The sequence below is a fragment of the Periplaneta americana genome, chromosome 5 (assembly GCF_040183065.1).
Source record: "Periplaneta americana isolate PAMFEO1 chromosome 5, P.americana_PAMFEO1_priV1, whole genome shotgun sequence".
NCBI lineage: Eukaryota > Metazoa > Arthropoda > Insecta > Blattodea > Blattidae > Periplaneta > Periplaneta americana.
In genome coordinates this window covers 153,989,886-154,003,792 of record NC_091121.1, presented here as the reverse complement: position 1 = coordinate 154,003,792, position 13,907 = coordinate 153,989,886, and the positions used below count along the sequence as shown (strand labels likewise).

General features: G+C 34.6%; 1 protein-coding gene across 1 annotated transcript in view; it reads left to right on the top strand.

The window, feature by feature from the left end:
- LOC138700221 (uncharacterized) overlaps nucleotides 1-13,670 on the top strand; it is a 389,790-nt gene extending 376,120 nt beyond the window's left edge. Inside the window, exon 2 of the mRNA XM_069826685.1 lies at nucleotides 9,983-13,670. Within this exon, the coding sequence (XP_069682786.1) occupies nucleotides 9,983-9,986 (4 nt within the window). The 3' untranslated portion in view covers nucleotides 9,987-13,670. The remainder of the gene's footprint in view (nucleotides 1-9,982) is intronic.
- The last annotated feature ends 237 nt before the right edge of the window (nucleotides 13,671-13,907 follow it).

The window sequence follows — 13,907 nt, the reverse complement described above, 5'->3', positions numbered from 1 at the left end:
ACTTTTCAGAAGGAATAAAGCAAGGCAAGAATACGGGTATGTTTTGTGGAGACACGGTGAGGCTTTTCCTTGTAACAACGCCATGGCGATAGTCACACCAGAGAGAATTTGATATTTGGTGTCGTCATCCACAGAAAGGGAAAGGCGTAGTTTTATTTAAACAATATCCTGGTGCCAACAAATGGATTTCTAAACACGAAGGACTCTCCAACAGCGAATGGCGCGATGGCATTAAAATGGTTGGAAATGTTGCTGAAGGACGTGCTGTGCCGGGAAAATCTCAGGACAACCGTTGTAGGCATTGCCACAACGAGGTTGAAACTCTTGCACACGTCCTGGGATCCTGTCCGCACGGCGAAGCTCTGCGAAACGCTAGACACCACCAAGTACGATCAATTATAGCCACTGCCCTTAAAGATGCCGATTACAACACCTTTGAAGAATTACATGGTCTCTCCGTCACTGGCAGTACACGGCGCACAGATATAATAGCTTTCAAGGAATCTACAAGATCTGGATACATAATTGATCCCACTGTGCGTTTCGAAACGGATGAGGAACAGCCAGCAGAAGTGTATAATGAAAAAAAGAATATCTACAATCCTACCATTTCCTATTACCTCAAAAAATACTAGCTAAAAGAGCTTGAAGTAATCGGACTTCTGGTTGGAGCAAGAGGTACCGCTACTCTCTTCATGAAAGATGTGTTTAAGAGGCTTCGAATACCTACATCTATTATTACGATTGTAACCTTATCTGCATTAAAAGGGTCAATTGCTCTCCTGAAGAATCACCTATATTCGAAATCAAACTAAGTTCAGTAGCATTCTTTACTTTTTTTAACACTTACCTTTCTAAAAATAGGTATATTTTCACTAATCTTAAAAAAAATTATTTGCAGGGAATTATTTGTAGGAATTTCATTGTTGAAACAAAATCAATGGTTTTTCATGAACTTGTAAAACTTTCTATGGTTAAGTACTCTTTGTCCCTTGTGGCAGCTCACGAATGGTGAGAAGATATATAAATTACTATTTACCTGACCCCTACTAATCAATAGTGATGGATAATTTGTTCGTGTAAGTTTGGCTTCTTTAGTTATTACTTCCTGAATAGATGGCAGAGATAACCGTTAATCTCCGTTCTTAGTCTTAGAAGATACAAATCAGGGCAGAAAAATGTGATGCAGTTTTACAGAATGCATTATTTTGGTTACTTTCGTTGGCACTATATTTTGCACCGCAACTCACACCGTCCTACACAATATCAGTCGCGTTCTGTTATTTCCCTTTCTGGTTTACCCAAGCCAACTGGATTTTTATTTAGATTGTTAATCTTTACTTTGACTTTTATCACCAATACATCTCACAATAAAACGATACAATTGTTCTTTGTTATGTAAAACGTCTAAAAAAAGCTATTCCTCATTTCAATTCCTCTTCGCACTGTATTGTTCTCTTGCCCTACCCAAGTTACAGACGTATTTCTTCTTTCTTAATTTCACACGTATCATTCTCTCTTACGCTCTATACAGAATGAATCACGAGGATTTGCCTTCCCTTACGGAGCTTATTTCGGAAGAAATTCTGAGCAAAAATCATATAAACTTTTGTCCTAATCTCAATATTTTCAAAGTTACACTAATTTGAAGTTCTTTGAAAAATACCTTTTTTCTTTAGTTTTAAAGATAAACAAATATTACAAATAGAGAATGAACTATTCAGAAGTGTCATTTGCCTAGTGTTCTGAAGCCAAAAATCTGTTGTTAATTATTTTACACAGATTTTATTTTTCAATTTTTAACTAAAAATTACATCATTCTTAAACACTTATCAAAAAATTGTTACAAATCATACGACTTTAGGAACTTGATTCTTTACAGTTTAATTATGCATCCTAATGTACAATCTTAAAGAATTTACAAGAGTGACGTGATTTGTAACAATTTTGTGATAAATGCGTAAGAAAATATAATTTTGTAGTTAAAAAATCGAAATAAATTCTGTACGAAGCAACTATGGAATTCACAACACATTTTTAGCTTCAGAATACTAGCTAATGATACGCCTGAGTATTTCATTCTTTATCTGTAATATTATTTTACCTTTAAAACTAAAGAATAATGATATTTTACAAACAAGTTCAAATTAGTGCAATTCTGAAAATGTTGAGATTAGGACAAATGTTTATATGAGTTTCTTGTTCAGAATGTCTTCGGAAATAAGCTCCGTAAAGGACCATAATCCTCGTGAATCATCCTGTATATTCTTGTATGTACGCATTATGTCGCTGACCGTGTGTAAATGTATAAACGAGTAATTCCGGAATACCAGAGATAATGTTAAAAATACAACCAACCATAACAGTTTTATAAAATAATATAAACAGTTTTCAAATTTTCTTTTGGCATCACGTTTCTGTGTAGAACTTTAACATTATATATTACAGTTTTGTACTTGCGGAAGGCGTATTTTATATTTAATTTATTTAATTTGCTGTATCATATCTCTTTCGTTGTTTCACTTACTCATTGCATATTCAATATAGACTACTATATAGCCTAGTGGTACTTGTAAGTTCCTCTATGAAATCTTCGCTGATGTCCGTTTCTATTGCGAAGTCAGCCACCAGCGATGTCACTTATAAAATTCTCTTCTTCTTCTCTTTGCTTTTTGTGGAACATCCGTTTAATAATTTTATTGTAAAATCAAATGTCTCAGTTTATGACTGAAACTATAAGAACACTTTCGCACGATCTTCAAATAAATGGAAAGAATATTGAAATACAGAATGGTCAGAATCGACCGAGAAAAATGGTAGGATGTCAATGGTAATATCACAGGAAGTAAATTAAGGATGAGGACCAGATATGAGGTATTTAAAGCACAAGGGGTATAAGTGCATTTTTCAAAATATTTGAGTTAAGCATAGGAATGTGAAGCTAAAATTCCCCTTCATTCAGTGCACAAGTGTTATGTGTGTTACTCAAATAGGTACTGAATAATAGAGGTGTAAAGAAAAACTGCTTCACTAGTCAGTTCTTTGGTTTGGAGCACAAGGATATGTTGCAGTTATATTCATTGTGTTCCATTCTTTCCATTAGGATGTCACATGATTGCAGTCCGTTTCCGGACTGGATGAATGTTGCCCTAGATCGTCGTAGTGATGCCTACCAAATGGATGTACAGGTACCAGTAACACGTTGCTGTATGTCCTATGGTGATATTGGAACATTTAGATATACAGCATCCTTGAGCACCCCTCCCAAAAAGTGGAGTAATGTCTGGAGAACGAGCAGGCCAACTAACTGATTTACCACGTCCAATCCACTTACTACGTTACTCGTATTTTCGGTTCAGATCAGACGGTCTCTTGAGGTACTAGACAAGAGGCATTTCGGAAGGCGGTCAGCTGCTATATGCGCCGTAGCATTTCTGGTATGTGACGTCACAAGCTTGTACAGTAGAACCAATCTGAATCAGTCTATAACAAGTACTTCCCGAGTTCGTTTGTTCACGTGTGAGTGTTTCAATACATTGAATAAGTAAAACTAACATTTACTGTGTGTATGTAAGGTAAATAAATGGAAGAAGAGACTGTAAAAAGACAAGTATTGCACAGGCAGGCGCGGAAAATAGTGTTTAAGGTGTTTAATTATTTTTAAAACGTTGACGATCAGAACGCTGCCGACCATCTTGATGCTGACTGCAACTTTGCCAACGCGCAAGAAACGACTGCAGAAGCATGTGGTGTGGGTTTGAGAAACATGCAAAGAATATTGTTAGTGTCATGCTTACAGTAATCAACGGCTAAGGTCATTATTGTCTTTTGATAATTTAAATTCTCTCCTGCGCTATTTGTTTTGCACGTGCGCGTGAAGAACGATGTGGCAATGTTATATGTTACCTTGCTCTCTCTATCTGTCTCTCTCGACGCAATCGCTAGCAGACTACCGCCTTCCGAATTGCCGACGACTCTACTCCAACATCTTATTATGAAACGGTTATTTTTAATATCTTAATTTCAATATTTGCTCAAAATTTGCATTGAACTACTTCATAAGACCAAAGCTAAATATTTAAGCACAAAACAGACATCGTAGATTTTACGTACAATTTTCCATTATCACTTGACTTTAATCTCATTTTTCTCAACATTAGATTTATGTCACTCATATCCCTTGTGCTCTAGACCCCTCATATACACAAGAGTTCACACACTGGTTAGTTTGCTTGGTAAATTTTGACGACTCTGTGTACAAAATATGCATTCTACCTGTGATTATTATTAATTCTGAACTTTTAATGCGCATAGTTTTTTTCACTCCTCTGCTCTTAGACTGAAAACTTGTATAAAGTTTCAGAAGTTCTTATTAATGTCACCAGGCAGAAGATCATTATCACATGATTAAGAGCAGGCACTAGGACTCATTACCGTCTTAAGATTTCTCAAGTTATCCCGTCCAAAAACAGTTGACAAAGCTCCAGAAATTATCCCGGGAGAATTGGACTATCTTTTGTGGTCGAACCCCACCTTCCGTTCTCGTGGCCAGGCCTCACAGTCCTTTCACATAGTTTTTGAAGCACAGTTCTCTTTGTCAGAGGAATTTTCTGCCATAAAACAAAGTTGAGACAGTGGTAAATGTTTTGCTATGGTTTAAGAAAATAATGTAGCAGTTGTGACGAGACATCCCGAGATAAAGACTGAGAAGAGGGGTGAGACGGGTGGTTTATGACAAAGGGGTAATGGAGAAGACGAGGCTGAACATGGAATGAGACGTTTAAAAAAGCTATTTAAGAAAAGGGGGGAACTAAGAGGGCAGAGATTGAAAATAAAATATAAAAAGTTGAAGTAAAGAGTAAAAAATAAGATGAAGGCGAGACATGGATGTAAAAACTATATGCTTTCACTGGGGAAGTTTTGGGAAGACTCTGAGATGCGAGTAAGCTCTTGTTCGTGTTACAATGGGGATTCTGGGAATGTTTGACGGCAATGTATGGTTCAAGTCACTCTAAAGATTATCTGTTTTGTCACCTCAGATAGGATTCATAGCTGGGGTTCTTATCCTGTCTTTCTGCTTTCGAACAACAATGGAATATACTGGCGTGCGATAAATAATAATAAATACTGTATAATCCCTGTACTAAAGAAGGTGTTACGTGAGAAAATTACATTTAAAACTGCGATATTTAAATGCCTAGTCTATTGGAGGGGATAGGAAGATAGAAGTTGGAAGGTAGATGGAATAGCTAGTTCTACAGGGCAAAGAAAGAAGAGGACCCCTAAAGAATAGTAGTGCAGTTGTTATAACATTATTTTTGTTGCAGTATCGTTATCGAATGTTTTCTTTTGTAAGTTCTAATATTTCGTTACAGATTAAGCAGTATCTATGCGGTTTTAGCCTTTCACGGCGAATGTTGTCAAAATAGGATTTGGGCATTCCTCCATATCCTGAAATTTAACATTCCAACGTTTCTGTACTAATTACTACAGGCTCCATTATCAGGGCAGTAAGGAGTAAGGTATGATCAGAAATAATAATATTATAAGGAGTGGAAAATAAAAATAATCATGATGTATTCGAATGTATTTCAATTTCTGGATTGTTATTGTTTTGTTAATAATTTGTTTTATTGTGCATTTGGATGCGTATGGATATTTATTTTAGTTTTTCTTTCAGGTGTATTAATTTATACCTCAGTTTTAGTTGTATAAACTTTATTTTAAGAGGATGGATGCAGCTGTATTTGTTTACGATTTCATAAACGTCTGATACTATATTGAAATTGTCTAGGCAGACTATATCTTCTAACTGCCTACGGTCTATAAATGTTTTGTTATGCTGCTATTAGCACTCGCTTCTTTATCCCTGCTCTAAATAGGAATCTATCGTCATTAGGATTGCCCCGCGGGCAGGTTTCGGCGAGATTGTCCCGGAATTTGAAACACTATCCCAGATTCCGAGAAAATACACCTGTTTCGATTTTGAGAACAGCAAGAGCAATATTCCAAATATACTACATGGATACGCAAATGCGAAAAACATGTAAACATGTAACAAATACATTCCCATAGTGTTCATATCTATAGGCTTTATTCATTCATAGTTTTATACCCAATGGCATAGGATTACTATCCATATATCTCGATCTAATCTGTTATCTGATATTTTCTCTTGTTCACCATTCCTTTCAGTGCGTTCTTCAGTAGGCGGTTTGTTCATAGCAAATGATCCAGCCAATTTATTTTTATCTTTCTGATCAATTTCAGCATTATTCTTTCTTCACCCATTCTTTCTAGCATAGCTTCATTTCTTATTCTGTCTATCCATTCTTGCCCATATCCACATTTCAAATGCTTCTAGTTGTTTGTCTTCACTTGTCGCAATGTCATTGTATCTGCCCCGTGCAATGCCACATTCCACAAAAAGCACTTCATTAGCCTCTTTCTTAGTTCTTTTTCCAAAGGTCCACAAAGAATGCTCCTTTCCTATTAAAAGCTTCCTTTGCCATTGCTATCCTCTTTCTGACTTCCTGGCTGCAGCTAATGTTACTGCTTATAGTACACCCAAGTATTTGAAGCTGTCCACTTGTTCCACTGCCTCATTTCGAATTCGCACGTCTACCTTCATTATTTTTCTTCCGACAACCATGGTCTTTGTCTTATTTGCATTTGTTTTCATCCCATGCTGCTCACAGCTGTCATTTAGCTCTAGTATCATATCCTCTTCTGCTAACAACGGCATATCATCAGCCAATCTTATGCACTTTTTTCTTATTCCTCTTACTATCACCCCACCCATGTTTCGAAAAAGGTTCTTCTCTATGTCCTCCAGTTATACATATGTTGGACACGTTAGTTGATGAAGGACATTTTTAGGCTTAAATAGGCCTATTTGAAGTCTAATTAGTGCAATACGTTACTATCAGGATGTATGCAATGGAGGGGAAAGGAATTGGCCACCCTACCGCATTATCTTCTGACTTTGTTGCCTCAGGAATGATGTCTTATTGACGTCACTTATGAGTTTCAAACCTGTATTCGGACAGTTGTCCAAACAAAAACAAGATATTAATATTCACTCTTTAATTTTAAATTGTTTTCATGTTTAAATGGGAGATATTGAATTACATTGACTATTTCGTTTATATGACGTCATTCCATTTTCGACCAATGAAGTGTAATGAAATTTTGAATTCCAACCAATCACAGTCAGACTTTGCGATAATTTTTGCAGCTAGATTTATCGCTATCAATTTATCGCATGGTCGTTCTTTTGTTTAATCGTTGTCGCCAACTGTTTCCCCGTGAATTGACGATCATGAATACAATAAGATGCAACTACACGGTTAAACTTTTCTTTCAGCTTTAAAGGAATGAATGCAAGATTGATATTTAATATTAATTAATATATTTACGCAGTGAAGACGACGTTCAAAACGGCGCACCATGTAAAACGTACCTTTTAAACTTGATTATTTCAATATTCTTCCCAGATTGCACGCTTACGCGATTGGAATATTGAACTGTGTAGATGCAGCTTTAGTTCCGTTACACACTACACCGAGAATGCGTTTGTCGAGCTATAAAAAATGCTTTCATGTAGCACTGATTGTAACGGTCGAAATAAGAGACAGCTCACATTGGTCCTGCTTCCACAGGTAACATAACCTATAAGTAGCCTATAAAATTTGTATTTTGTGAATGAAATGAAACAATTAATAGAAAGTCAGATGTTCAAATTTATGTAACATCATCGCATATCAAACCCAGTGACCTTGCATAGTAATAATAAGGTCTTTTCATCAAACTGCCTTCCGTATGGCGTAATAAAATTCGTGTTTTAATTAGGTCTATCTATACAGAGATGGCTTCACTGTGTAGCAACATGTCTCGCTGTGAATACATAAGCATATATACCTGTCCCCACTGTTACTGTTAAATTAAATTATGATTTCAGCAGATAATGAAAATGTATTTGTTATAATAATAAGAGAAAAGTGCAGTACATGTAATTAACATTGTTAAACCTGTATTTCGCAATTGGCATTACTGAATAATAACATCGAATTTCTTTATTGCAATAATCGATATTCATCTACGAGTATTTCAACTTCACAATGTCTGAATAGGTTAAGTATTCTTTAATAACAATTATTAACATTATGTGATCGAATTTTAAGGATATATTATTTACATTTTTATTATGTGTATTGTAACCTTTATTACTAAATTCCCTTTAAATGTAGATTACGCGTTGCTTGGTAATACATGAGAAATTAACTATTAATATCCATTTTGACGTGTAATTTCGCTTACGGAAATGATTATGGTATCATCACGAACAGTAGAGAGAGTTCGTGTCATCTAGATTTCTTGTAATGCAAACGCCTGTTAGGGTGACGTTACGAGCACGAAATGTGATGATGCGTCATAGTGAATAATAAGTTCTATTATTAATACTGTGTTAGAAATTAAAGGGTGAAAATACTTCATATTTTATCATCGTCATTATGTTTATCACAATCACAAGTAACGTTGTTCTGTCATCTTGTGATCCGAATGGCAAATGTGTACAGTTTTTATGATATCACTGGACAGTCACAAGAAAGGGGTACACGTACAGAGCTTGCGGAAGAAAAGACGTTTCACTTCCTGCTGGAGAGAGATTTTTTCCACACAACTGATGTAGTGGGATCTTTTCCTGTAAATTTTCCTCTGGAATTCATTACCTAATGACGTGAGAGATTGCCGTACACTGTCACAGTTTAAAAGTAAACTAGAAAAGTGTGTTTCATCTCACGAAATCCGTTTCTGAGAAGTTGCTAGATTTATGCCGAAGTTTTTATCTTTAGTATTTTAGCAATAATTTCCTTTTGTTAGATTATCCCTTTCTCTTGTCTATGTGCCAGGATACTAGAACAGCTTTTTTTCTTTGGTTAATAACAATGATGCTGAGTGTCGCTGTTATTTTGTGTCTGTTTGTTGTATATGTTTTTACTTTTTGTTTTTATTTTTTTTTGCATCACTTAATATGTTAGATTAATTTTTTTTTATTATTTTCAATTTCTACTTGTATGTTCAGCTGTTCTTTTTGTGTCATATTCATTCTGTTATTACAGTAGATTAATATTGCATCATAATATACACTTTTTCTTGTATTGCATTTCTGGTGATGTGGAAGAGAAGGCCTGATGGCCTTAACTCCATCAGAGTAAATGAATGAATGAATGTTGTGGTTTAGTCAACTGTCCGAAGACAGGTCTGAAACAAATGATACCAGCAAGGCACCACTTATGCAACTTGGCCAGGAGATAATGGGGTAGGGTGAATGAATAAATAAATGAATAAATAAATAAATAAATAAATAAATAAATAAATAAATTAATTAATTAATTAATTTTTTGCACGATGTAACTAAGTTTAGTACTTACGCATATTGTTGATACACATCGTAAGTTGATATACCCACATGTAATCTAGTTCCTATGGAAACGAAAGAAATGTCAATGCTGAAATACTGATCAAAAGCACTAGTGTCGTAAGTAAATTCATCACAGTACAAACTAAAACAGACTAAAATCTATTTTCCCCCTCCTTTCTCATTGATGACATAGCCACGACACATGATAAGGTAACAGGACAGGTCTTGCCCCTTCTACTGTACGAATAACAAACACCTATAGTGCGAATGTTTGCAATATTCTTTGCGTACATTTCTTTAAAGCTCTTCAATTAAAAAAAAATGAAGTGAGGTCTCTTTTGAAATTATAAAATACGTTTTACTCCAATGTAAAAAAAAAGTTACATGTTTGGATGCACGTTAAATGGTTTCATTTTTATTAATTCTTTGAATTGTATTTCCAGGACATCGAACTATGATAAGTTACATCATTGGTAGCCGAATTGTTGTGCAACATGTAAAATGTGCAGCGAGAGCCTTATATCATGTTCATGACACTGTATTTTATTTTTGTTGCAGGTAAGAAAGAAGTACAAATGTGATTGTACACCTCGTAGTTGAAGCTGTACCCACACTACTGGAGAGGACGGGAGGCCATGGGGTAAGTCAATCATCCTCAGCACTCTCCATTTGCGAGCATGAACACATTAGCGCCGTGTTCGATATGCAACTTATCATGCCTTTGTGCTTCGCGGGCATGTCTACCAAGGCGTGGCGATGTATGTAATTTATCTTGGCGACATTTCTCTCTCCTTGTCTTGAAGGTGTATCACAATCTGGATGTTATCAACGTTTGTGTAAATTTATTGGACGGTTTCCAGTAATTCTATTTTTATCGTGACCATTTTAATTCTTGGTACAGTACAGTTTTGAATGTTGAATTCTGCTGTATTTCCTCAATGTACTTTAGTGTTAGTCATCGATGGTCATTGGTTAAATGTGCTCATTCCATTGTTAACTGCGGTGGCTTTCAGCGTATTCCGAATCTCACCAGTCCAGTGGATATCAATGACGTCACGCTGCAGCGAAATAGAAACAAAACTGCTGGAAGGTTCAATAGCTATCATAGCGGCTGTACAAGTTGTTTTATGTGCTAAGCTAGAATGATTTTGCGACATTTTCATACTGTCATATCGCTCAAAGAAAAGAGAGCAGAAACAATGTATTTCTTGAACCAGTAGTAATAACTGGTCCCTTGACATGTTCGTTCATAGGCCATTAACATATATTTTTTTACATGATGCTCATTACAAACAATACAGCAGAACACATCACCATGATACAAATACCAATCAGATTCACTGATGACTACCTCTGCAAGCTGATGGAAGCGCTGCTACAGCGCTGGAGCATCAATGACGTCATTACTAAAATTCGGAACACTGTAGTGCCAGCTAATTGCTCAGCGCTGAGATTCGGAATACAGCCTTTAAAAGCGATGAATATTCTTTGCATCGTTTCCTGAATAATGTTGGGGTTCTCTGTGGTGGATTTATGGCACCGTAAAGGATAATTATCTACAGATTCTATGAGACTGCAAAGATCTGTGGTATTTAAATTAGGAAAATATCTGTTACGAGGAAAGACTCAGTGGGGTCATTGCAGCTAATGTTCTCAGAGCTCACATACGCGCCTTTAGGTACTACTTATAACCCAATCCAGTCGTAATCACAGAGGGCAACCTGGACTCAGTGCATATACAACGTGGAGCTAGGGCAGGGCAAGGTGCATTACGCTGTGATGACGTAACAGCGCGCTAGTTCGAGCTTTTCCCCAGCTGTTCGACCCTTCTTGGCTTGTAGACTTGGCTTTCCTGACGTGACAAATCATTTATATGACCTAAATATTTCCTTGCAAGGTAAATATCTCCTGGTTATTGATTTGTTCAATAAAATTAAAGCATTTCGAATGAAACTTAATTTGTGGACACAACAAATGCAAGAACGCAATTTGCCTCATTTTCCAAACCTAAGCAAATTTGTGTCTAATGTTACGGATTCACAATATGCTGCATTTGTGGAGTCTTTGACTAACTTAGATAAGGCATTTGAGGAACGATTCAGTGAAATAGAACCCCTCCAGTTGAATTTTCAAATATTCATGTTCCCATTTTCCGTTGATATGTGTCACAGTTATCTCCACGCTTCAAATGGAATTAATGGATCTCAAATGTGGCAGCTTTCTTGAGGTGAAGTTCAAAATAACTGAAGACATAACTACGGGTACATTCTATTATATATCTCACCTGATCGTTTTCCATGTCTGCATAGGCATGCAGCAAAAATAGGCTATGTTTGGTACGACGTACTTATGTGAGCAAGTTTTCTCTGTTCTAAAAATGCGTGAAATCAGCCACAGATTACAGCTAAGCGATAAGCATTTGACACTTGTGATTCGGCTGCATTCAAGTAGATCAATTGTTCCAAATATTATGGATTGATGGTACAAACACACATGTAATGCCTAGAATTTTAAGTTTACGTCTGTTCCTAAAACTCTGTTTCTATTGAGAATTTATTTAGGAATTAATGTACGGATAATAGACATGAATAGGCCTAAAAAGTGAATATGCAAGCTAAAAGCATGATTTTTAACCTTCTAATTGAGATTAATCTTGATAAACATAATGGGAGAAACGAACATTTTTGTGTCAGTGCGCGCGCTTTTTCGAGAATTTCCTGGTTGTACTCATATAAATTCCAAAACAATGAAATTTGGTCCCAGCAAAAGTGTACGAGTATCTTTTATTTACCGTTAGAAGGCGTATAATTTTGAAAACATAAGGTCAAAACCTTGTCCGATTTGCTAAGATATGATTCACATGTAAAGGAAATCAAGACATTAGATCTATAACACTAGAAAGTGATGTTAATGTACAAATGGAGAGTTGTGAATATTTAGGGGTTAGGCCCTACTCTCAGTAATCATATTTACGGTATTGATATAAACTAACTAGTAGTAAAACAAGGTAAAACGCTTTTTCAACATTAAACTCAATACTGTAGTAGAGCAAACAGATCAAGAAGGGAATTAAGATCATGAGATTTATTCCAAATGTTATTTTAAGTGATCGTTTCATTTAATTTGGTATATTCCCTGTTGTTGTTGTTATTATTATTATTATTATTATTATTATTATTATTATTAATTATTGTCAGTATTAATTATTAGTATTATTATTAATTGTATTTTTAATTAATAAGTTTATTATTGTCATTATTGAGTGTAATAAGTTACCACTGCCACCGGGTATATACCCCCTGCAGTGTGAATAAATACATACATACAGAGTTCAGAGCATCTTGTTTATGGCTGTGAACTAAAGAGAACGGAATAAGTTACAGGCCAATAAAATGGATTTCATGGGGAATGAAGCTCTTAAATCTAAAATGGAAAATATGTCTAATGAGATTATGTTTTATTTGGTTATTTAACGACGCCGTATCAAATAGCGTCGATGGATTATTATTGACAGGGAGATGGTATTTGGCATAAGACCCAACCTTGACAAGAGTAAAATATCTAAGAAGGAAAAAGAGAAAATGAAGGAAAAGAAAATAAGTGCAAATAAAATGAAGAATAAAAATTCAAAGAAAACTAAAGAAGCTTATCAAGTTAAAAAAGGTAAACAAAGAGAAATGATAAGGAAAATAAATAAAATTAAGTGAAGAAAAAAAATTGAAGGGTAAGCGGAAATGAGAAAGTACTAGAGCAAAGAAATAAAAAGGAAGGAAGAAAGAAAGAATGAAAACGAAAGAAAAATAAATAAATAAATAAAAAAGAAATGAAGACAAAGAAAGAAAGAAAGAAAGAATGAATGAATGAATGAAAGAAGAAGAATAAATAAATAAAAATAAAGAAAGAAAGAAAAAAGAAATAAAGACATACAGAAAGAAAGAAATAAAGAAAAAAGAAATAAATAAAGAAAAAAGAAAGAAAAAATAAATATATAACTAAAGAAATAAAGAAAAATAAAGACATAAAGAAATAAGGAAAGAAGAAAGAATAAAGGCATATAGAAAGAAAGAAAAACAGAAAAAATAAATAAATAAAGAAAAAAGAAATAGACATACAGAAAGAAAGAAAAAGAAAGAAAACAGAAATGGACATACAGAAAGAAAGAAAAAGAAAGAAAAAGTAAATAAATAAAAATAAAGAAAGAAAAAATAAATAAGTAAAAATAAAGAAAGAAAGAAAAAGAAATAAAGTCATACAGAAATAAAGAATAAAGAAAAAAAATAAATAAAAATAAAGAAGGAAAGAAAGAAAGATAGGAGGAAAAAAGAAAGAATAAATAAAAATAAAGAAAGAAAGAATAAATAGAAATAAAGAAAGAAAGTAAAAAGAAATAAAGACATACTGAAAGAAATGAAGAAAATAGAAAGAAAAAAGAAATAAATAAAAATAAATAAACAAAGAAAGAAAAAATAAAGACATACAGAAA